This window comes from Melopsittacus undulatus, chromosome 8, assembly GCF_012275295.1.
Source record: "Melopsittacus undulatus isolate bMelUnd1 chromosome 8, bMelUnd1.mat.Z, whole genome shotgun sequence".
NCBI classification, from domain to species: domain Eukaryota; kingdom Metazoa; phylum Chordata; class Aves; order Psittaciformes; family Psittaculidae; genus Melopsittacus; species Melopsittacus undulatus.
The window spans coordinates 26,317,876-26,342,352 of NC_047534.1; the positions used below are offsets into that span (position 1 = coordinate 26,317,876).

General features: G+C 39.6%; 1 protein-coding gene across 4 annotated transcripts in view; it reads right to left on the reverse strand.

The window, feature by feature from the left end:
• The window catches only part of NAV2 (neuron navigator 2), a 401,751-nt gene that overhangs the window by 77,782 nt on the left and 299,492 nt on the right, over positions 1-24,477 (reverse strand). For all 4 annotated transcript variants that reach the window (XM_005150568.4, XM_005150566.4, XM_005150567.4 and 1 more), the window contains 2 exons: positions 23,732-24,118; positions 10,552-10,674 (listed from right to left, as the gene is read on the reverse strand). In XM_005150568.4, coding sequence (XP_005150625.2) covers positions 10,552-10,674; positions 23,732-24,118 — 510 coding nt within the window. The remainder of the gene's footprint in view (positions 1-10,551; positions 10,675-23,731; positions 24,119-24,477) is intronic.

The window sequence follows — 24,477 nt, forward strand, 5'->3', positions numbered from 1 at the left end:
GGAATTGTGGTGGTGGAGGGAGGGGAAAACAGAGCATGACTCACAGTAGAGAATGACTGTTTTATCAGTCACATGTTTACCCCATTACAGCCAATGTAAAGTCAGCTCATAAAACCTTATGAAGAGAGAGAAGCAAAATATTACTGAACCCAAAAATCAGTCAGAAGCTATTGCAGAAAGGGACCCTAACTCTAAGCCACAGAGTGGAAAACACCTCTGAGACTACTCTCTGGATGTTGGAGGCCAAACCACTAGCATGCTTTGACCAAGAAGGAATGACAAGCAACTTCACGTTGCCATATAGCATATTTGCTTTTAATCTATATTCAGAAAGAGCTTAGTGGTTATCACTGGAAGCCAACAAAGAATTTCAACAGAAAATAGAGCACAGAAGTCATACCCTGACTTCGGTTCCAAATCACAATCTTCTGATATCAGAAAATGTCTGTATTTCTTTTGCTTGCACATTTAAAACATTAGATATGTATAAATGCAGATTTCTTGCCACTACCTGATCCATTCTCATGAGTCCTTTGCTTCAGAACTGCTCTCAAACCACAGATTGATAAATTCACTGTCTAGTAGTAGAGAGAAAATATGCACAGTCCCAAAATATAAACTAAGTGGAGTATAAGCTTTTCCTGGATGAACATAACCTCTGTGAACCTCAGTTGGAACAGGATACTCATATTTCTTTCCTAGTCTCATGTTAGTGATTCTTCCTTCTTTTCTTCTTTCCTCTTTTTCCATAGATACACAGCTGTCTGCAAATACATCCTTAGCTATTCCCTGATAATATTCCATTCAACCCTTCTGCATTCCAAACAGTTCCAGTTTTGCAAATGCAACATTTCAGTCATCCCTGAAAATACAAATTAAATCTCTGCATAAAAATGCAAATGAAACATTAAAACTATGCATGTGCATATCAGATAGTCTCAAATAACATCAACAGTTTCAAAGAGATGTTTAAGGCATTAGGTCATGTTATGAAGAGTATCTCTAGCTCCAAGTTTCATAACAGGAATAAATCAATCTTGACAATGAACATGAAAGAGGGAATGAAACTTTTTTGAACACTCAAGGTGGTTTCCTCATTTCCCCCAAACCAAAACGAATTAATTAGTTTATATATATGAAAATTAACTTAAACTAACAACATAGTCAGAGAAGGTAAACTTTAAAGTTAAAATTAGATTTAAAAGATATAAAAATATTACTTAGGGCTGATGAGAGCACATGGTAAGTCCACAGTGGCTGTTGAGATGAGCCTTTTGTCAGTTAAGGAACAGCAACAACAAAAAAATCGTATAGCTAGAAAGAGCTGACCTCAGCCCTTGGACTTTGCTCAGGCACTGATCAGGTTTCCAATGTTTAGAGCTGATCCTCTGGCTACTTATTGACCATATATATCTGGACATACATAAACATAGCCTCTAGCAACACAGTAGTTAGTCAGGCTCCATGTGCTAACTCTGCACACAGGTCTCACGCTGTTCCAATGCCACTTAGGTCAAATTAAATTAGTCTCAAATTGCAGCAATCATTATGAAAAAAATTATTTTGTTTTTAGTGAGAATGTAAAAAACTTGTTCTAACAAATTACACACATCCTCATAATACTTCTGTAGCAGCACAATGTAGCTCCAAGTGTTTCCACTGTAGAGCATGCAATTATTTAACCTAGCCAAATGTATATTTAACTGTATATATTTAAGCAACGTAAGACTATAATGTGAAAGCCTTTATAGAATCATAGAATCATAGAATAGTTAGGGTTGGAAAGGACCCCAAGATCATCTAGTTCCAACCCCCCTGCCATGGGCAGGGACACCTCACACTAAACCATATCACCCAAGGCTTCATCTAACCTGGTCTTGAACACTGCCAGGGATGGAGCATTCACAACCTCCCTGGGCAACCCATTCCAGTGCCTCACCATCCTTACAGTAAAGAATTTCTTCCTTATATCCAGCCTAAACCTTTGCTGTTTAAGTTTCAACCCGTTACCCCTTGTCCTATCACTACAGTCCCTAATGAATAGTCCCTCCCCAGCATCCCTGTAGGCCCCCTTCCTATGAGGTCTCCACGCAGCCTTCTCTTCTTCAGGCTGAACAGCCCCAACTTTCTCAGCCTAGTGTCTTCATATGGGAGGTGCTCCAGTCCCCTGATCATCCTCATGGCCCTCATCTGGATTTGTTCTAACAGTACCATGTCCTTTTTATGTTGAGGACACCAAAACTGCACACAATGTTTATATAACAGCAGAGCATTTTTAAGCCCCATGGAGCTGTGTTAACACTAGGCTGTTTAAGCCTTAGGATGTTGAGGCTCAATTCAGAAAGACCAGGAGCAAAGTGACTACTTGTTCTGTGGAGTCTCAGCTTCATTGTGAGTCCTATTAGTTGTCATAAAAAGGTCACAAAGACATCTTATGCTGCTGGGAAATCCCTATACCATGAGGAAGGTGAGGAATAGAGAAGAGCAAAACAGAACTTACCAGATAAGAAGGGTATAGACCGCAAATATGAAATAGCTTGTTGGCCACCAAGGAAGCTACTGTAACACCAAGGAATGGCCTGATATAAATGCAGTAACCCCAGGAATCCCAGGGCAGCAAAAAATATGGTAATGCACTTTGTCCCTGCCACTCCACTCCCTCAGCACCCTTACTGCAAAATTCATTACTTCATTACTTTCTTAACCCAGGAGCTGCCATTCAGGACAGCTGAAGGAGATGAGGTTTGTGAAATACACAGCATGTTAAATGTGAGCTCAAAGCTGTGGATACCTTTACTCTCTGTGCTATGCTGCAGATCTGGATGTGCACTAGATATACTGGGCTATTAGTGCCATCCAACATTTTAGTTGTTCATTTAGTTGTTCAAATGTTTAGAACATTTTAGTTGTTCAAATCAGAAGCCCCATTTTCCTGTATGGATCGAAGCATCTGGATATCCTGAAGTTCTTCTAGAGTTCTCACTGATGCAATAGAGGGTTCTCTCTCATCCCACCTGCAGTACCATGTTTGAAAGCTTTTCACTGGAGGGGACAAGACTGGGAAAACAACTCAATATTCAATAGACATAATCAATAGAGTAAAGAAAAACAAGAAACTCTAGCAAAGCACAGAAGAGCCTGCAGGAAGACACGTGCATCTCACCTTTCAACTGAGCATTTTGTTATTATTTTGCAAGCAAAACAATTAAAGGAAACATTCAGCCAGTAAACAGAAAGCTTAGATCCTGGTTATTAACATTAGTCTGTTTATTAACATGTAAGCTAATACTAATAGAATATTATTCTGATCACAAAAGAATATACAGCTGTAGAACAGAAGCAAAAACCCCTAATCATATGTACAGTTACGGACAACTTTAAAGCCCCAGCAAACAAAGAAGGGCAGAGACCAAAGGGAGAATTGTTAGGTTTCCTGCTAGTGAGATATTTAGTAATACACACAATATCTGAGAAAAAAAAAAATCTGTCTTGAAATTTGCTTTACAGCAACAACGAACTTCCATGCTCCTCAGGCAGCCCCAAACTGGGATTCTTCTTTTGGAGCCCAACAGCTGTCTGCTATTAGTTTTATCTATTCAATCTCCAGATCCCAAACTCAGAGGTTACTGGTGTAGGTCAGTTGCGAGACTATGTTGACTCCCTTGACATTCAGCATGGAAAACCAAATAACAAAGTCTGCACTATGTCAGCAAGCTTTTCACATTCTTCGGTTTGTCATGCAAAGCACAAAGACTGATACAGTTCAAAATGGTCTTTGTATCTACAAACTTGTTTACCCTTAGAATACAAGCTTAATTTCCCACATGCCTAAAGTGTTTTAAAAGCCACTTCATACAACAGAGAAGACAGTGCTAATTTCTGGCAATGGAACCAGAAATAGTGAGGGTTTCAGAACAGCCTCCAATTCAGCAGTAAGATCAACCTGATACTTACACACACATCAAGTGGGTGTACGAAAGGAAATGTCACTTCAGGAAAATCTAGTTCCAGTGGGGTAGGACCATGATTTTGCCATCCCTAGATGCAAATTATTCAGCTGCTTAAATTTGGCAGGTTTTCCTATTTCCACAGAATCAGTATCCACAGTTCTGACAAAGGTAAGGTCACTTCACCTATACACACGCCACAGTGCAACCTCTTAGGGGAAGTGACAACCTGTCCACAGCGGAATACACAGGGAAGAAGAAAGTCCTAACTTCAACGTGATGAGTTGATCCCTTGATGGCACCTGCCAACTTCCATTAGCTTTGCAGTCAACTTGCTCCTGGCTTGAAGCATTTCAATTTGATGCTGAAGCAGAGGTGTCAATAGCCCCTCAAATACAAAGGGATGCAGGACCAGAATCATAGCAACAAAACCAAGGGGCATAGCACAAGGAAAAGGTTTCAATAAGAAATGCAGTTCCTAAATTCTCTCTCTTCAGAGTTTACATCTAAGCAAGAAAGTAATTCTGAAGAAGGGATTTAAAACTACAGTGACAGTCAAGCGTTCAAGACCAGATTGGATGAAGCCTTGGGTGATATGGTTTAGTGTGAGGTGTCCCTGCCCATGGCAGGGGGGTTGGAACTAGATGATCTTGAGGTCCTTTCCAACCCTAACTATTCTATGATTCTATGGCCTAATCTACTAATCTTGGAAGGAACATCTTGCAACTGTGGGGCGTTTTGCTTGCTTGCTTGGTTTCAGTGTTGAATTGTAGAACTGTAGCTGCTCATTGGAAGTGGGTTCTTGAGAAGGGCAAAGAATTGATCTCAATTGCCCTGGCAGCCTGTGGAACTCCCAGAAGAAAACAGGATAATTCCAGGCTTGCTGGACACACACATACATAGGTCCTAACTGCAGGAAAATCTGCTTTTTTATTGTGGCCATGGATGCACAGAAAAGGGATTCTCCCATAGGAAGACAAATCGTATTTTTACAAAAATCAGACACAAAGCTGCTTCAAATACCAGCCCACTTCCACATCAATCATACATCCACTATTGCTACATGACAGGATAATCAAGAGTCTGGATAGAGGCTTTAAAGAAATACAACCTCTGCTAAGAAAATACCTATTTCCTTAAGTTTTCCACTCCTCAAAACTCTTTCTAGCATTCAAAGAGCTCTCAGCCTAAGTTGGTTGTTGGAAGCAAACTCTTTTCTGACCATCATGCCATGAGTAAAATTAGGCCAAGCCTGAGAAACAGACAAATCTTTTCAACATCTCTCTATTCCATCATGCTTCTCTAAACAGAATGGACACTACCACAAATTCTGCATTCCCTGAATGCAATATACTTCATCCAGCTTACAATATGCATTGCACAAAGCATGTGCATGGAAAAGGGTGATGGTGGCAGGAAGTATTGCAATCACTGAATGAATTCATATGGAACCTGGTTACCCAAGGGGGTAATTCTCACACAGCCCCTTCATCTGAGCCACTTCCCCTCCTTCTCATCTTCAAGGGAGTTCTAGAAAGAATCTTCAAAGAATAAACCAGAATATTATAATAGTAACTCTGATATTAAAAACCATAGATTCAATACAGAGACAGCCTTTACAGCCTGTAATAATGTGCTCCCTTCTCCCCATTTAACCCCTCCATGTTACACAGGTGATAAATCATCCATCTCTTTTCTATAGCACACAAACATTTTATGATTCCTTTCCTTGCTAAATCTTCCTGTGCTCCATAGGTATTGTCTGTCTGTAAGAGTTAGTTTAAACTACTAAACCATGCAGGTAAATTTAAACAAGTGTTCTTCAACTTACATTTAGTAATGAAAAGTCTTCTCTCTGTTTCAGACCTGAAGAAAAGCTTACATGCCCAGAAGTTTGTCATCTTTAGCCCACTGAAACAGATCTGCTAAAAAACATGGCTTCTCTTGACTAACTTTGCCTTGTTTGGAAGTAGAATGTTGTTATTTTTCCCTTTTGGTACTGCTAATTCCAGCTCTCAGGTCAGTAGCCCAAGCTATTATACCTTGGCCTTCAGCTACTATTTGTTGCTTAACTTTGAGATTACTTTATGTAACTTAAAACCACTTTGGATTACAGTTTGTTAAAAGATTCCTTAGAAAATTAACACATATGGTACTGTGACTCTAATCAGAAGATCCAAAGGCCATAAACCTCAAAGAATCTTTGCAATGTGAATTTCCCTGTTTCTGTGAGTCAGTTCTCAAGATAAATGTGGGACCCTTCAAAGACAAAGAGATAAGTATCTGTAGTTACCAAGGTACAACTTGCATATGTATAAGCAGTAGTATGCAAGGCTAGAAGGCTAACCTAGTGATAAAATCCCAAACGATGATCAAGCAGAGCAGAAGATGAGTTAGACGGGAGTAATTTCACCAGTCTTGTGACTTTGCTGTTAAGCAACTATGTGTCAGCGTGTATTTACTAATTGCAGTGACTCTTAGCACAAATACACTGGGCAATGAATGCTCATGTGCTGACACTTGCTGATCTATATTATCTTAAAACAATTAAGAGGATTTACAATTATTTTCTATAAAGCTATGTTTATTTAGTATATGGGATCCTTCTAATGGGGTCTTCACTGTTCTAGAAAAAAATTGGAAGAGCAATATTTATATATTTATACTTTTTTTTTTAATGATAACAACTGAATGCAAATTACAATTGCCAGGGCTTTCTGGAAGTTAAAGAACTAGGAGCTGATGTAATGAAATCTTCCACGTAGAGTGGTAAGAGCTTGGCAGCAACTTAGCTGAGATCTCTTGAAGTCCATAGATGATTTCAGTTAACATAGTTACTCCTTCTCCTGACAGAAAGGACATCCTCCATCCACAAACCCACTCATGTGAAATACCTGATGAAACTCCCTGCAAGCTGATGTACTGTCGAAGTCCACAAACACATCAACACTCCTGAGAGAACACTGAAGGAGCAGGAGATGCTGTGGGGGAAGGAGATGATTGGAATTCCACTACCATTACAATGCAGAAATATCTATTTCTATGTATTTCTACAAGGGTTGGATCCATCTGAAATGTAAGATATAACCCAGTCATGTTTTAACTTTTTAAGACACAGACTATTCTATGTGTCTTCCTCTCCTCATCTGCAAAGCCAGGAATTGCAGCACCTTCACTTAATTTTAGCTGCATTGTCTCAGTTAAGAAGAAAAACCAAATAAATATACACTAAGGACTTCAAACTGTCTTATCCTACAATAAAACTACAAAAATAATATCCTATCAAAAATTCCCTTTTTAAAAATCTTTTATTGTAATATTTTTTCATTGTCTACAAAAGTAGGACCTAAAAAGAAGACCATTTGATGCAGCTTCTTATGTGATACTCATCAACACCATGTTTGTAATTCTGCTTTCAGTGGCATTTGCCTCCTTCCAAAAACAGCGACATTTCCTTCTCTCGCCACTTTTCAGAACAGGCCAATATTGCCCCCAACTTGATGACTTGCTTCAACTTGCTTTTCAGCTCTTCTGAAGTGTGGTCCAAGTTCCCATGGTTACGAAGGCAGTCCAACTATCTCCCTCCAGCACTCAACACTAACCCACCTTTTTTAGTCATCACTGTAGCAGGACTCAAGGAATTAAACTGCAGTTAGTGAATTCAAGCAAATTGTCAAAAGGTTGTACTCCGTGAATGAATGTGAAGTGTTGACTGCTACCTGAGCCCAGAGACATAATCCTAAATAATATTAATCTGTTTTCATGAAATGCAAATTAACAGCAAAATACTACTCTCCAGCTATTTCTGAAAGCCCTGTTTTTTACCATATGTAGAAGTTACTATAAACCACAGCATCTGAAAAAAATCTGCACTTGGTATCAATAGCGATAAACCTGTGCTCTGCATGGAATGCCCTTTGGCTTTCTGCTCTGTTTTGGCTTCACTTCCAGTTCTTCTTTCCTGTTCATCTCCTCTCCTGGTTCTACAGAATCCTCTCGGATTATCCAAAAACCTTGCCAAAAGCAGAAAATGCTACCAAAAAATGCTACGTATTGCCAAAAGCCAGCTTCAGTCACAAGTCCTTCTAAGAGTTAAACTGAACATGGCCTTGTTTTTAACTAAGAGTGTCACAAGACCGTCCTTGTAGTCATCATAGATCTGAACCATGATACAGAAACGCTCTTGAAGAACATGCTAAAGACCGAAGTCATGTTTTACCTATAGTTCACCAATGCTGTAGCTGTTGGAAGTACCGTGACAAGGTAATCTGCTATCTGATGAGACAGGTCCTTATAGTCAGAAGCTGGGAAGCCCTTTTTGTGCCTTATACTCTCATGCAGTGACATGTAATTCATGCAACCTCAAATAACATTTGAAAATGAAACAATCAAAGTTAGTCATGCTTGGAAGTAGTTATTTAAGCACTTCATCACTGAGGATTCTTTGAAAAGCCATACAGACATCTCCCCAATAACAGCATTAACGCCACCCTTGACAAGCTTACATTCATTAATACCGTCTTTTTTCCTATTCACAAGGATATGATAAATCATCATAGGTTAAATTATCTTTTGTAAATAATAGGTTATACAAGAAAGCAATTGCAGAGAGATTTACTCAAACCTAAGCTTCAAATTTCTTCCCTCTTATCCATGTGGCTTTATAAAGGCAAGTTATATATATGAAAGTAAGGGCAGTAAGTCTCAGATTAAGCAGCTGCACCTGACAATATGAAATCAACTTAAATAACCAGATGGTACACACCAAGTCCATATATGTAGAAGAGTCAAAACCATAGGTGGCTCATCTGCAACTTTAAAAAGAAAAAATAATTTCACAAACCAAATAAAAAGGCATTTTCAATGCTTTTTTTCATTAAAAATGCCTTTGTTCTGTGCAAACACAAACTGTCTTGAAGTGAATAAGTAAGCTCAGCTGTGTTGTGCAGTGATTCCATTAACCTGGCAATCAAGCATTAAATTAAATTGCCTTGTTTGGATTTCCCTGCTGCAGGGGAAAAGGTACCTTCTGAGATCTGAGGCACCAAGTAAAAGCTTCACTACTAAACTTCTACAATTAGAAACACAAGAAACTAACCAAGTCAGCATATTGTAAAAATTCCTCTGATAACCTTTTAATGATTAACCTTATACTCAAAGGTTCATAGCCTCTCACACTCCTCCTCCCATGCATTCAATTAACACCTGCTTTGAACAAGTTGAATGTTATCTCCATCGTTATGTTATACCCATAAAGCAGCTCAGCACTCCTGCTTGCTGCTTCCAGTCACACCATGAAGACAGCGATTCATTACTATACTGTTTTATTCAACTCCTTTTCCTTATGCTGATTTTCATCCCGTGTTGCAGCTATATCGCCAACCATACAGAGTCTTTATTTACTGTATGTGAAAGTCCATCCCCTCCATGTGAACTCAAAGAATTATTTTTCAAAACTGAAACAATGGAAACAAACTACATTTCAGTGTGTCACAGTCCCATTCTAAGTGGAATATATTTAAACACACAACTAATCTGTCTTGTGGAACATATGCAATTGGTCCTGATGCATGGTGTCTTCAGGGAAGAAGCTTAGCAAATAAAATGTAAAATAATTAAAGTGCTAAAAAAAAGTGTTGCAAGCACAAAAAATACTGGATGGGAGAAGGAATCAAGGATGAGGAATGTATCATTAGCTCTCCAGAAGGCTGTTACTTAAACAAGAATATAATCTGTATTATTATATATTTAAATATACCGACCTGCTCTTTACTAATACCAAGAGAGCACCAAAGGAAATTTAGTACAGCTTTCTTTAAAAACAAAGATAGATTCTCTAGCACTTGCATTCCCTTAGTAATCTATGCGTCATGACCAAGAAAGTAACAGTCTTATCAAACTCAGATAACTAACATTATGTCCCTGGAAAGTCTTACTAATAACAAAATGAGAAAGAACTTTTAGATCAGAAATTGGTTCAAACCTGTACCTCAAAATCCCCATTTTATACTTAGGGGCCCCTCACAGAAGAAAATGAATGTGCTGCATTTACTACATCAGCACCCATCAGGCTTTGAGCTTGGAAGGGAAAGAAGCAGCTATAGGCTGATGCCATTAAGAGCAGAGGTATTTAATCCATATACCTCAGCTCTAACAGAATATGTCTCTTTACTGTCCATCTCCCTAGCTTCGTTTATGATTGCACTCCCATAAATTATGGTTTTTAGTCCCCTAATTTCTGATCTTTAGCCTTTACTGTTCACACTGAATCACTGGACTTGGAAGAATTAGTGGAAATGAGAAGAAAATGTGGTCTTTTTTATTTCGAACACTATCAAAATAGAAGTTTTACATTTTCTTGTGCTGTATTTTGTGCAGAAAAATCTAGATCAGATTCCAGCAAAGCAAATCAGAAGACATCAAGTCAGCATTTATCCTGACACCTCTGTGAACATATAAACCTAAGATACTCTAGAGAAGGTTTTATCCATGTATTTGTTATCTGAATTCCCAAAGCTATTTAATCTCTGAGATCCAATATGTATTAGATACAGTGTGAATCAAGCGTGGTGTTACAGGTGAGCACTTGCTGATGAGACCTTACCTGTCAGCATCTCCAAGCCCCAGCGAAGTGTTGCGCTGCATCGTCTCCCGCACTGCAGCCATGCCATCAGGCAGCCGGTTTAGCCTTCGAGTATAGAGCCCCAGACCACCATCAGTCATATACCTTTAGAACAGCAAAACAACACGTCAAACAGGAAAACCTTTATATATTATCGTATTATTGCTCCTATCTTCTGCATGTTTTTAATTGTATATTGCAATTTACTCACCTTTAAGTGAAGAATACTACTCAGAATATGAAGCAAGGAAAATTTTTTTACTAGTGCAGAGGAGTATTTTTTTGCCTCTCATTCTCAATAACATCTTGTAGTCTCTCATATCAATAAGAATTGAATTTCAACACTTTTCAACAATGGAAGAAAACTTTCATTAAGGTTGCCTAGCTGGAAGTAATTTAATATGTGTGAATGCTATCATTAATGATCCTTTCCTGTCCAAAAAATGCGTCATTTATATATACCCTCCTGAACTCTGTGTGGGCTAAAATACCATGATGGAAATCTCAACCTTTTGACAAGTTAACTGCAAAAATCACATTGAATACATCCTAGATTTTGCCAATGATCCATGAACAATGAGTACCCCAAGATTTACTGTGAGAAATCAAAGTTGCAGCATGAATGGAAAGTTTTTGTCAGCCGTGTTTTGGCTCCTATATTGTACTCTGTCTGCAAGTGTGACCTAAAGACATCTGCATTTAAAAAGTGTTACTGTTCTTTAGATATTAAGTGCCAGGTGCATATATGATACCTTACAAATTGCTAAAATAGCACTTTCTACTTTAGACAAATGAAAAATTAATCTTAAATTTAACAGAGGTGGTGGACAAGAACACATAAATGTAACCAGGAGCAATTCCTCACAATAATGCATGTTGTGTCATTCAGCATTTTTCCTGAAGTCTGTACCAATGCAGACAGCAACTGCCATCATGTCGTGTAACTTCAGGATGCGGTGATAATCAAGGAAAGGAAGCTTTAAAAACTGTACAATTACCCAGCAGTTTGATTTATGAATAAAATTTTTTAATATATTAATATTGAAACCAAGAAGTTGAAGAGTTGCTTCATGAGCTGCCCTACATCAGTATCTCAGTAATGCTTTTAAACATCTTGCAGCATTTCACAGCAGTAGTTCCAAGTAAGGTCCAAGTGGCAGAATAACAGGAGGATTTATCTTTTGTCATTTCTGACTGCAGATACATGCAAGCTAGCTTTAAACTAGAAAGTCAAGTCCCCTTTGCCTCTCATGATACTGGCAAGGAGTGAGCTCTGTGCTATCACCACTAGTTTGTCAGCCCAGGTACATCTCCATGAGCATCACTGACAGTTTTTAGACACCCAAGACTGTAGTAACTCCAACAACCTTGACAGTACAGTTGTTGTCTCTGGCATACTGCTGGACACATAACATACCTCACAGAGTTTGGAGCTGATGGGATTGTATCCTCTTAATCATTTAGCTCTCTTAGCAAATCGACAGCAGTCCACAGAGTAATATCCAGATACACAGTGATATTCCTCCTGCTTATCAAGGCACAGAGCTTTTTTCCTAATAGCAAGACACCCTCATCCACAGTAAGGAAGGAGAGATGATCCCAGCTGCAGCCACCAATGTCTTTGCTGGCAAGATGTTACCGCAACAGATGTACTTCACCCAAGTCAAATCCAACCACTAAATTTAACAATTGGGCTGGTAAAGAGTCAAGAAGCCTTGCACAATCTGCTGGTTATTGTTTCAGGTATATAAATCTGTACAGGGCCTTACCAGGAAAATCCCAGGAGTCTCTTTGGGGAGTCTAACAAAGAGGTTGCTAAGGCTGTTAAGTAAGACACAAGAGGATTCCCTATTCAGTAAATCCATGGGGACACAATTCTCCAAACTCTTAAAGCCTGTAAAAAGCATGAGGAACAGTTGCACTATAACTTGTGTTGAATTCGCCTTAGGTCTAGCATCCTAACTTCTGTTTGATATAGTACATAAATATTTTACCATGGAAGAATATATTTTTCCTCTGAGCTACTAAAATAAAAGTGGAGCCTAAGACCATATTGTTATACAAACATGCAGACAGCATTCTGCAAAAACATCTAATGCACATACATTAATAGGCTTATTGCAGATACTTGTCTGCACATGAAACATGTTTCTGTACCCATTGTACAGGTACTAGAAAACACAGCTGTTGGCTTTGCTGTCAGATTTCTGGTATGTGACTAGTCCTTTGATAAAAAAGATCAGCTACAGCTGAAATAGATTGTTTTCCATGCTTATGACTCAAAATAGGTGAAATGAAATATATTACTCATTAGCTATGCTGAAATTAATGGAATGCTCTTTCACTGCATCAACAGATTTCATCCTCTATGTAGAAGCTCAGCAAGCTGATCCAGATTAGAATACGTACACAGATACAATAATGCAGTTGCATCCAACTGAAAACTGACAGTCAGATTTCCATAAATCTTTCACAAGTCAATGGAAGCTGGATGCTTCTGTCATCTTTGACAACTAGATTGTGAGCTTTTTCTAACCAATATCCTGTAAACACAAGCATATAGACAATGACTTTTACCCACTATACCAAAAGGACAAGTTTCTTAGAATACAAAATAGTATTTTGAAATGGGTTTGTGTAATCACAGATTGAAAGCTTTCTATCTTGTTTTCATTACATGCAATGTCCTCTACCCAGGAATGTTTAATTCCAAAAAGGTGCCAAAACTAACAATTCCTTCATGGAGCAGTGAGTTGAAAGAAAAGAAGGAAGGCAATAGCTTCTAAATTCTGTGGGGAAAAGCACATTTACAGTAAACACACTTTAAAATAGGTGAAAAAAAAATCTCTATTATTCATTGTACAGAGGAGACTAGAAGTTACTGCAGCCACAAATCTCCAGCTATTGCTTCCTTTCCCTTCCTCTCCATCCCCTCAAACTTAAACCTGTCTTGGCTCTCAGAACCCGTTGTGCCTTTATGAATACAGCTTCATTACTGCTGCAGATTTTTGCTTTATGAGATAGGAGAATATAATGAAGGTATATTTTTCTAAAGACAATCTTAGAAGGTTTTACTCAGGGAGGAATAAACCTAAAAATATTATCCTGTGTGCATGTAATTCTAACAGAATTTATAGCCCTACACACATCTACACAATATGGAATGCCAGTATACTAGCTTCTCCTCTGCAATGACACACTGCAGTTATCGATGATGTGTCACATCTTTGACTTTTCTTATTAAAAAAACATGACAAATTTGCGCTGGATGACTTGCTAGATTTATGAATCTTGAAAACTATGTGAATATATTCAATGCAAAAACAAGCATTTCAAAGTGTTTTCCTGCCTGCCCCAAAGTAAGAAGTTTAAACATATGATCTGGGAAAAAGCACAGTATCCAGACTCTGCGACTCTAATACAGATGGATAAATACTACATATTCAAAGAATTTAATAACTCAGATGCTTTAGGAATGATACAAATAGCCAATGGGGAATAACTGTCTTTAATGAAGTCCAATATAATCATACTTAATGAATGGACAGTGATGATGTTAAACTGAGTTTCTCATCTTTTCAGGCATTAATGCTTAATTATCTCTATAGTTTCACTTTTCATCAGCAAGGAAACAAAATTAACCAAACTTCTTGGATTCTTAAAAGACTTAAGTTAAACAAGAGCAGAATTACACACTTCTAACACACAAGTGGAGCCCACTTTCTAGGTCACACTATTTTTCTAGGAGAAGGTGGCTGCCTGCCCTGTATTATGGACATAAAGTAATTTGCTTTGGAGTTCCCTGGACAACCTGGACCTTTAACCTTCTCTTTTCTTTAGCCAAATACACCTTTTCTATGCCTCTGAAATTTTGAATGCCTTAATAAGTCCTTCCAAGTGCAATATTTTGAGGGTATTTCTGATGCTGAAGTAATTTATTTTCCTTTCCTGAAAGGCACGCTGAGGAAACAGGAATGGATTATGCCAGGGGTTGGTAAAATCCAGCAGTCTGAGTCACAGGACTTCTGTCCACACTCCCTACTTACCCATGTATGCAGCCAGCCAACAGCACACCTACTTTTATAGTCTGACAACTCTACCACTTCATATATATGCATTTCATTCCTTTATGTATGAATATAACCTTTTTTTCCAGTTTTGAAAATAAATAGCCAAGGGACAGGCATTCTTTACTTAAGCATTAAGAAGAGAAGGAGCAGCAGGTAAATCAGCAGCACACAACAGACCAGACAAACCTCCCCTGATCTACTCAGCATTACATGGCTCTGTAATCCCAAACCCACAAGTAGGAGAGTAGCAACATGCCCCCAGACTGAAGCTGATTCTGCCAGCTTAGGTGCTCCTGCCTTCCTTCCTCTTGGTGCTTTGGGTTCAAGGTTAGTTTGGAAATAGTAGCCCAAGTGCCTCTTGGTAGAAGACTTGCATAGCAATCCAAGTGCTTGAAACTTGAAGAAACAAAAAGCTTGCGAGTTTTACAGCTTTTGGATTATTCCAAAAATCAACATTCGCTTTGACACACAAAAGTGTTCTTTTAGCTGCAGCAATAAACTGTTATTCTTAGTGTTTTCCTTTAAACATGTATTTTCACTAGGCTTCATCTGTGTTGTCATTATAGTTAGTTAAACGAGATCAGGAAGCTTAACAAACTTTGAGTATTAAAGAAGTCTAACTTCACCAGTTGCTAAAAACCAACAACACAAAATTCTCCACTGCTGTTTTGGAAATATTATGAACTTGATCAAAATTATTATATTGATGTTTTTATATTAAATATAAATATTATTTTATGTTTCACTTGCTTGCCTCAACTTATTGCCCTTTCTTTCCGGCTGTTAATGAGAAGAAAGGGCAAGTTAAAGCCGTACTTATCCCTCTTCATCTAGCTTGGAGTTGAACAGTCCTTCAGAAATGAGTGGAGCACCATTATCTTGAAAGAGAACTCTGGCTACAGCAATAGGACTTCAAATGCCAATATTAACTATTAACAGCCCTCAAAGCAGGCTTCAAAGAAGCCAGATGATTAACACACATACACGAAGATAGCAAGACCTGAGAAAACCTGAGATAGCAAGACCTGGGAAGAGACAAGGACAGCAGAAATCCACATATTTTTCAGAGGAATTTGGGTATGAGTCTTCAATGACTTTTCTAGGAGATGCCAGGGCTTTGTTAAAGCATTAGGACTTCATTAGGACTAAAATAATTCTTCCCCTTGTAAACAAATGACAAGTAAAAGCTGAATTATTTTCAAGATGCAATCTTGCTTAACTATCCTTATTGCCATTTCCCACATTTTTCCTAAACCATGTCTTTGGGATAGTATCTTTACAGTTTGGGACCTTCTGAACAGGTTTAGTTCAATCCAGTGAGAACACCAAGTTAATCCTATGGTTTGGAGGCCTTGTCCCAGAGCTGTGAGCACTTCTGTATGCAGGAGTCAGGCCATAGCAAATATTAAGTCTGGGGGCAAAGCCTCTTTAGCCCAAAGATATGTTCAGCATACCTAAGTTAAAGGTAAGTAGCACAAAAGAGTCATTAAAAGACAACTGTTCCCTCCTGTTTGAAGGGATTAAAATCCAGATTACTCACCTCACAGAAGAATTATTCTCAGAACCAGACTAAGCTAATATTAATGCCAGAGTAAATACTCTGGAGCATTCTATGGGCATCAACCCTTCACATTATGGAGCTGGGCCAGTGGACAGTGAAACCCAAATGGATCACCTCATTGTAAGATTCATCTGTACAAAGCAGAGTAAATCACAACAGTCATTATGACATTTGGAAGAAGGAGGGACCAACGCTGGTGTTCCAGCTCCCAGATGGTTTCTGACATTTATCCAGTCAAACGCTAACATGAAATGAATGACCTATACTGGCTGAGGCGACCAGAGATGGAAATGACAAAATGAGATAGACAAGACTGGAAAACATGCAAGAGATCAATCCCTTCAGGTGTGCATATGCCACTCTAGACCCCAGTGAAACATGGGTGAAAACTCATTACTTGGGAGGACAAGGATCACACCTGCCAAGTACAGGCTACAAGCCTGGAGCAAGCTGAAGATCCACCAGACCCAAGTAGCTGTTCAATGGGGTTTTGAATATGCCAATTTTGATTTAAATCCTTTCTCAGAATCTATTTCAGTGAAAATCATAGTAATAAGCCATTCTGCATCTGCCTCTTTAATTTTGTCAGAGAGAGGAAGGACGTGTGACCAAAGCGGTGCAGTGAGGGAGTGCTGCTTCTCTACGGGTTCTCAGCAGGGTCAGCAGCAGAGGAAATTTCTCCTTTGAACACCCTCATGCATGCTTCTTTCCTGCAAGTGAGCCACCTGGCCAAAATGTGTGTGATTGCATCTCCCTCTACTGGTTAGCCCCAGTACTTATTTTGTACTTCAGAAACTGTCCTCTTGCTCAAATAACAAAAACCTGTTGGCACAGAAGCAGCAGTTCAAACACTGCTGAGGTGTTTATTACAAAAGCAAGCCCAGATTAGGATAATGGCTATTAAATGGTATTTTGGTAGTCACTGATGTTAGGACAGTGTGTACCAGTAAGAAAAAAAACAACATGCTACAACTTGTTGAGTTTGTTTTACTGACAAATACTATACATGACCCACTGTGAGTCTTTTTAGCACTCTACCAATAAAAAAAAAAATAAGCCTGATTCCAGCTGATCTCTGAGGTTGTGACTTATAGGCCTCTGATGTCTGCCTGTGCTAAATCCTACACTGCAAAAGTAAGTTCTATAAGAGCATGTTATTTGAGATAAATGTTCAAATAGTTTTAGTGATGAAGCTGAAACCAAAACTACTCCTGAACTGAGTGCAATATTTCAGAATATTTAAAATAATATACATTATTGGTACTGAAAATGCTTGCAGTACTGTTCTTGGAATATTACTGTGATTTAAACACTGTCCTGACTTTTTCTTTTCATTCTCACAGCACCAGGACATCTTTGATTTTAAATCCAACAGCTAGTTATGAAAGAGCTCAAAACAGCTTACTAAAACAAAAACCAGAAGTCAAGGTTTCCCAATAGCTTTTCATAAAAGTCAAACTTTTGAGTTGCCTCAGTCCTTCATTATTTGTGTTAGTTATCTATGTACCACATATTGCTATGTTGCAATGTTGAAAAGGTCAAAATATAAGCAACCAGTCCTAGCAAGGCAGAAGGCAGTTCAAATAAACACTGCTCAAGTACAGAAGGAAAGGAAATAAACCTCCTAATGATGCTTAGTAATGTTGTAAGTGTAAGGAATGAAGTTTTACCCATCCACAGTATTTAGATGAAATGTTATCACTAAAATCATATCATTTAAAAAGCAATGTCCAGTAAAAACACTAACCCACTGTATCTTGAAGTGCACAGAAAAAATACAGTGATAATCACCATGGCAAAAATTAAATGGGAAAAGACTATAGGTAGCACTGAATCAATGTACAGGGAGAAACAGATTCTCATTCTCATCATGATTAGCTCAGCTGCTCTTGATTTCTAGCCATCCCTGGAGACATTCAAGGCCAGGCTGGATGTGGTTCTCAGCAACCTGATCTAGTTCAAGACTTCCCTGCTCACTGCAGGGGGGTTGGACTAGGTGACCTTCGAAGGTCCCTTCCAACCCAAACCATTCTATGACTGCTGCTGCAGGCAGCTTAGAAGGCAGAAGCTTATCTTAATTCCTGTGACCAAGATCAGGTTCTCATTAGCAGCAAACTGCATAATCTTTCCCTTTCTCTAAAACCTTAGCTCAAGAGAAGGTCTGTTTCACCACACAAGCCTGACATCTGAAAAAGATGCTTCACTGTCTGACTGGTAAATAGAACAAAATTTATCAACTGAGCTGAAAAAAATCCTAAAAATACCTATTACACCTCAACATTCAATTAAATCAGTCCTCAATTTCAGCTCTTCCTCTCAAACTCTCCTTTGCCTCCTAAGAGGTGTAACACCTAGATTTCAGTCTACAACAGAACTCTATTTTAGTGATGGTTTTGGTGCACATTACCCCAGGGTAGACAGGCCTCTGCAACACAAGGGTGATTTCTACCTAGGGCATGATGCTTTCATGTGGGTTTGACTGAACTGAGAGAATAAAGCCTGATTCTCCAGCCCAGAGTGACCTACTTTCCCTTACAGCATCCTTTCATTCATGTTTCAACACAGCTTGGACCAACCTGGTCTACTGGAAGATGTCCCTGCCCATGGCAGGGGGTTGGGACTAGATGAGTTTTAAGGTCCCTTCCAACCTTAACCATTCTACAGTTCCCTAATTCACCTGCTTGTAGTGCTCCCTGGTGAGCAAACAAGAAGGAATCATAATCCCGTGAGCACTGCACACACAATATCATTAATAAGTTGTGGAGGCAGGGATCTGGAATGGGAATGTATCAGCCCCAAAGCATCAAATAAATAGGGAGGTTAATAAAAAGGTAGAAAGTGTCATCATTCCCCCATGGCAACAGCCACCACACCTGTGGGAGATCATTGGAAGGAGAATTTTAGCATAGGCCTCTGAACATCATATTCAGGCTTAGACCTTCTGCCCTCATCTAATGGCTGAGTGAGGTATGACAGAGTCACTAGGTAATATTTCTTAATGAAATACACCTGAAAGTGAGCTGAGCATGCCCCAAACCAAAGGCCAGCTTAGCAGGCAGCAAACCCATGGTCTGTGCATGGGGCAGCTCATATCTGCCCTGCCTTCAGGTTACAGCTTTAGGGTGGTTGAGCTGTCAAATCATCAGCTCTACAATTTGTTGGAACATAGCTGTAACAGCCATTCTTCTGCAAAAACTTGTTTTGACAAGCTGTGCTTGGGGACACAAAGCCAGTTCCCGAGAAACTTTGTGACCAGCACAAATGGGTATATCTACGCCAGCAATTCTGCATCAAAAGCTGCACACTAGGACAGGGGAAACAGGGGCAGAGGATTAATTACATTAAAAGAAAATAATTTTCAAAGGCTTTTCTGACCAACAGCTCTTTTGCTCCATTCTAATGATAGATAGAAAGAAAATTAACCCTACATCTCACTAGAGAGAACTGAGGGGAGGCAAGAACAATGAGATGTAGGTATGTGTATGTTAGTAGTTAGAGGGAGACTGAAGTGGTCAAAACCTTCCTAACGACCCCCCAGAAGCTATGAGAGTTAATGTCCCTACCTGGGACAATCTCTAGGGTGGGTAGGTGACACAATTCTGGGCTCTGAGGTGAAGCTCTGAAGCCTCAAGCTCAGTCACCAGCTGAGGGAGGAGAGTTGGATGCTCATTTCTCACCTCACACAAATCCTACTCATGTTGCTTTGTCATTTGGTTGATGTTTTAGCTCCCTCAATAAGAAAATTTCTTACCTTTGATCCACCCCCTGGAGACTTTCTTGGTTTAAGAGATATTTTCTGCACGATTGGAAAAGATATTCTTTCTAAGCCTATGAAAGCAATCCTGGTGTCTGCCAGGGCTCTGCTTGAGCAGATTTATTAAAGGAGGCCAGATGAAACTTCCCATGACCCAGTACATTTCAAAGAAAGTATCAGGATCACAGGGCTAATATAGTTTATCTTGGATATTGGATTTATTTTGGCTGTAACAAATAGTTTGGCTTTCTGCCCTATCAGTTTGCCAATGAAAACACAGATCCAAGGTTTTCAGAATGCAGGGTTGTAGCAAGTCTGAAAAATGACACAGTGAAACACATACCAGCTAATAAAGCACTATTCATGCTATAAATGCCCTCTTGTGCTGCTTTCCACATACTATAACTTAGCTTCTGGAAATATTGGGCCTGTCCACCCTAACACTGATCTCGGAGATATGTTCTGCAGGGAGTCACACAGACGCTCTCGTTACAAGCAACCTCTCTGACTTCTAATTCCTCCCCTACTAAGACACAATACCATCCTATTCTTTTATTATTGGGAATAAGCAGACATTGGGGAAGATAACTTCTGAAACAGGCTACCAAAACGTTTGTGCTGGAGATGGTAATCCAACATGATCAGATGTCAGTGAGACTCAGCGAAGGTAACAGTCTCATTTTTTTCTCTCTCTCCGTTGGTACTGGTATTATATCCAGTGCTGCTACTATAACTTAGTACTGCAACATTCCCTTTTCAGGAAATACACACACATGTGATTGCTGTCCACAGACTATGTAACCCCAGTATTGTGTGGCTGCTTCCAGGAATGTTCCCTCCAAACAACCAGCAATGAGAGGACTTCCAAACTGCTCGACCTCCAAACTCTGCCCACAACCTGGTGAAAGAACTGGATCTGATGATGGATTGACCTACAATACAGATTCTGTCCTTGGAACTAAGTCAATGACTACAGCAGTGCTATATAAATCGATAAACTAATTCACATTATTTAGCAAAATAGGCTTTTGTAGCTAAAGGCAAAAGATGCATAAAGAAATATTTGTACACAGAACTCTTCTTGTCTTAAAGGACTTTAAACAGAAATCTCATTTATCAGTCTGTGGCTGGTTATATGAGTGAAAACTGAAAGTTATCTACCTCCTTTAAAAATCAGTGGGAAGTAAGAGGTATTCAGTTCAAGATAGAATCATGGAATCCCAGACTGATTTGGATTCAAATGGACCTTAAAGCCCATCCAGTTCCAACCCCCTGCCACAGGCAGGGATACCTTCCACTAGACCAGGTTGCTCCAAGCCCTGTACAACTTGTCCTTGAACACTGCCATGGATGGGGTGTTGTTTGAACACTCAAGGCTAGGAGTGAGGTGGTGTGGAGTCTGTGACTCTAAATGTTCTATTCTTCTTTCTTGATATTATTCTTGGTATGTAAGTCACGGCTTTGATGACAGAGATACCAACTTGCAGAACCATTTTATTACATTATAAGTCCCTGAGACTCAGAATCGAAAGACCACTCTTGTATTTACCGACTATGGAGACTTTTATATTTTTTTTATTTTTTTTTTTACCCTACAGGATGAACAGAGACATCCAGAAAAGGAAATAATACACAGAGATGAGTGAAGGCACAGACTTCTCTGGAAATGTCATTCCCAAACTCAACAGCTTTCTTATTCTTTCCTTTGCCTCTACCTGGAACCTGAACTTCATACACTAAGTAAAGAGCTGCGAACACTGGGGCTCCTCTAGGACATGAACAGCAGAAGTCTAAGCTGACAGAATTCTGCTAGGGGCACTTCTCAGTTCATACTCCAGGTGTTTTAGAGAAACCATGGAGCTACTCAGAAATTGTTTTTTTCCTCACTTCTAGACCAAAATTACAGCCACAAGTCTGAATAAAAGTCACAGTCCAGAGGAAAAGCAGTAACTGTTAGCACAATAAACACTGCAAAACTCCGGTGTAAGTTGATTTATTTGAGGAAAGCACAAGGTGCTTTAGTGACAGGATGAATTACTAATGCAGCAACAGCTACTGGTGCTTTATCTGAAATAGGATTTTATACAGGACTTTGCATCAGCTTATTTACTATAGGTTTCCCTAACAAAAAATTAAAATAAAAGCTCTGATTTTTTTTTTAAAAAAAGGGCAGTGTGAAAGCATCCGAATATCCCCGACAGCAAGACTTAATGGAGGTTTCCAGACTGGTAACTAAAACGGTTAAGTTAACAACATGGCAGGAGCTGGATTCCAGCTATTTCAGTAAGGCAGTAAATCTTCCAAATAAGCTCATGCTACAAGAAGTATCACTTACTAAAGCATTAAAGAAGAGCAAAGGATGTAAGAGGGCCAGACAGGGAAAAAAAAAAAGTCTGCCACAAAAAGAAATATGCCATTTACATCTGAAAGATCAGTTTTAACATTAGTCTAATGCTGATACACTTGAGCTAAGAAAAAATGACTGTACTTTCCAGAAGGAATTGAAAACAGATATATTGAATTAACTGACTTTGGAGCAAAGAATACATGCTTTTTCCACTCAAGAGGTGAAATGTTAATGTAAAACCTTGTTAATAATGATGTATCAACTCATATTTCTGCACGCTAACTTTTTTTTAGCCTTTATTTTGCGCATGCAGCTATTTTACTCTACACACAGATATAAACTCATTTCCCTTCAGTGAACTGCCCCATCAAAGTTCAGGCAGCATAAAGGTTCAGTACAAGTACAGAAAATGCCTCACTCTCTCCATCTCGTGGGCATAAATGAATGTTGCAGCATGTGTTTGACTACCTCAAGGAACCCTGACTCAGGACCTAACATTAATCATGCGCAACAGTATGTTCAAATATAGATATATTTTCTTAACATGCACTTAAAGCTCAAATCATGCACTTAAAGCTCAAATCATGCACTTAAAGCTCAAATCATGCACTTAAATCCCAGTGACTAAATTATCTGTGATAATGAGCTGTCTCTCCAAATGCTTATTAAAACTAGTAGAATATCTTTGTTTCTTTCTCCAAATAATCACAGAATCATAGAATAGTTAGGGTTGGAAAGGACCTTAAGATCATCTGGTTCCAACCCCCCTGCCATTATTTATCAATAAATAATCCAAAAATCTCCAAGTAATCATAGCAGGTTGAAGGAGGTGCTCCTGCCTCTCTACACCCCACTTGGAGCACTGTGTGCAGTTCTGGTGTCTGCAACATAAGGACATGGAGCTCTTGGAGCCAGTACAGAGGAGGCCACAGAGACGATCAGGGGCTGGAGCACCTCCCATATGAAGACAGGCTGAGAAGGTTGGGGCTGTTCAGCCTGGAGAAGAGAAGGCTGCGTGGAGACCTCATAGCAGCTTCCAGTATCTGGAGAGGGCCTACAAGGATGCCAGTCTGTCTTCATCAGGGACTGTAGTGATAGGACAAGGGGGAATGGGTTAATACTCAAACAGGGGAGCTTAAGGTTAGATACAACAAACACATTCTTTCCTGTGAGAGTGGTGAGGCACTGGAACAGGCTGCCCCAGGAAGCTGTGGCTGCCCCATCCCTGGCAGTGCTCAAGGCCAGGTTGGATGGGGCTTGGAGCAACCTGGTCTAGTGGATGGTTTCCCTGCCTGTTTCAGGGGTTGGAACTGGATGAGCTTTAAGGTCCTTTTCAACCCAAACCAGTCTGGGATTATATGAAAGCAATGTCATTAAACACACTTAAAGAATCACATAGAGTATTTCAGACAAAAATTAAGGGCACTTACCCGCTTGTGATGTCATCAGTTCTGATATTCTTGCCCAGCACATCCCCATCACTCATATAGCCAGTGGCATCCATGGTGATGCCTTCCAGATCAATTTCATCACTTCCCTTGTCTGAGATGTCCACATGGCAGACACTGCTGCCACGAGATGCCAGCTGCCTCCGCAGCGGTGCCGAATACATGTAGCGTCCTGATTCTGTGTTGATGAAGCGACTGGCATTCCCTCGTGGATACCCGTTTCCCATCGATGGAGCGTCGCCTGCCTGCAGGCGAGGGCTGGACTGCCCAAGTCTCCATGATAAAGGGGTTGGTCGCCCTGTCAAGCTGAGGATGCTGCGGCCACTGATTTCAGTGGTGACATTGGTGTCAAATGTAGTTTCCAATGTGCTTAAAAAGAGAAATGCACTTAATTGAGTGTGGCCGGCTGTATGGTTTCAGGGGATTGCAAGACCTTACACCCTGAACATTCACCAAGTTACAGATGTGAGTAACAGCATTGATAGATCTTACCTGCCACAACACCTTGAGACAGATCCATTCCTCCAACGCTGCTCTTACATAATGCTACTCTTGCCACCAAGTGTTCATTGTATATATATTTCCCTGCCCACGGCAGGGGGGTTGAAATTAGATGACCTTAAGGTCGTTTCCAAACCTAACTATTCTGTAATTCTGTTCTATGAGAGTTCAGCTGATATATATAGATGGTAGGACAGCTTAGTTGCAGCTAATCCATAGCTGCACCT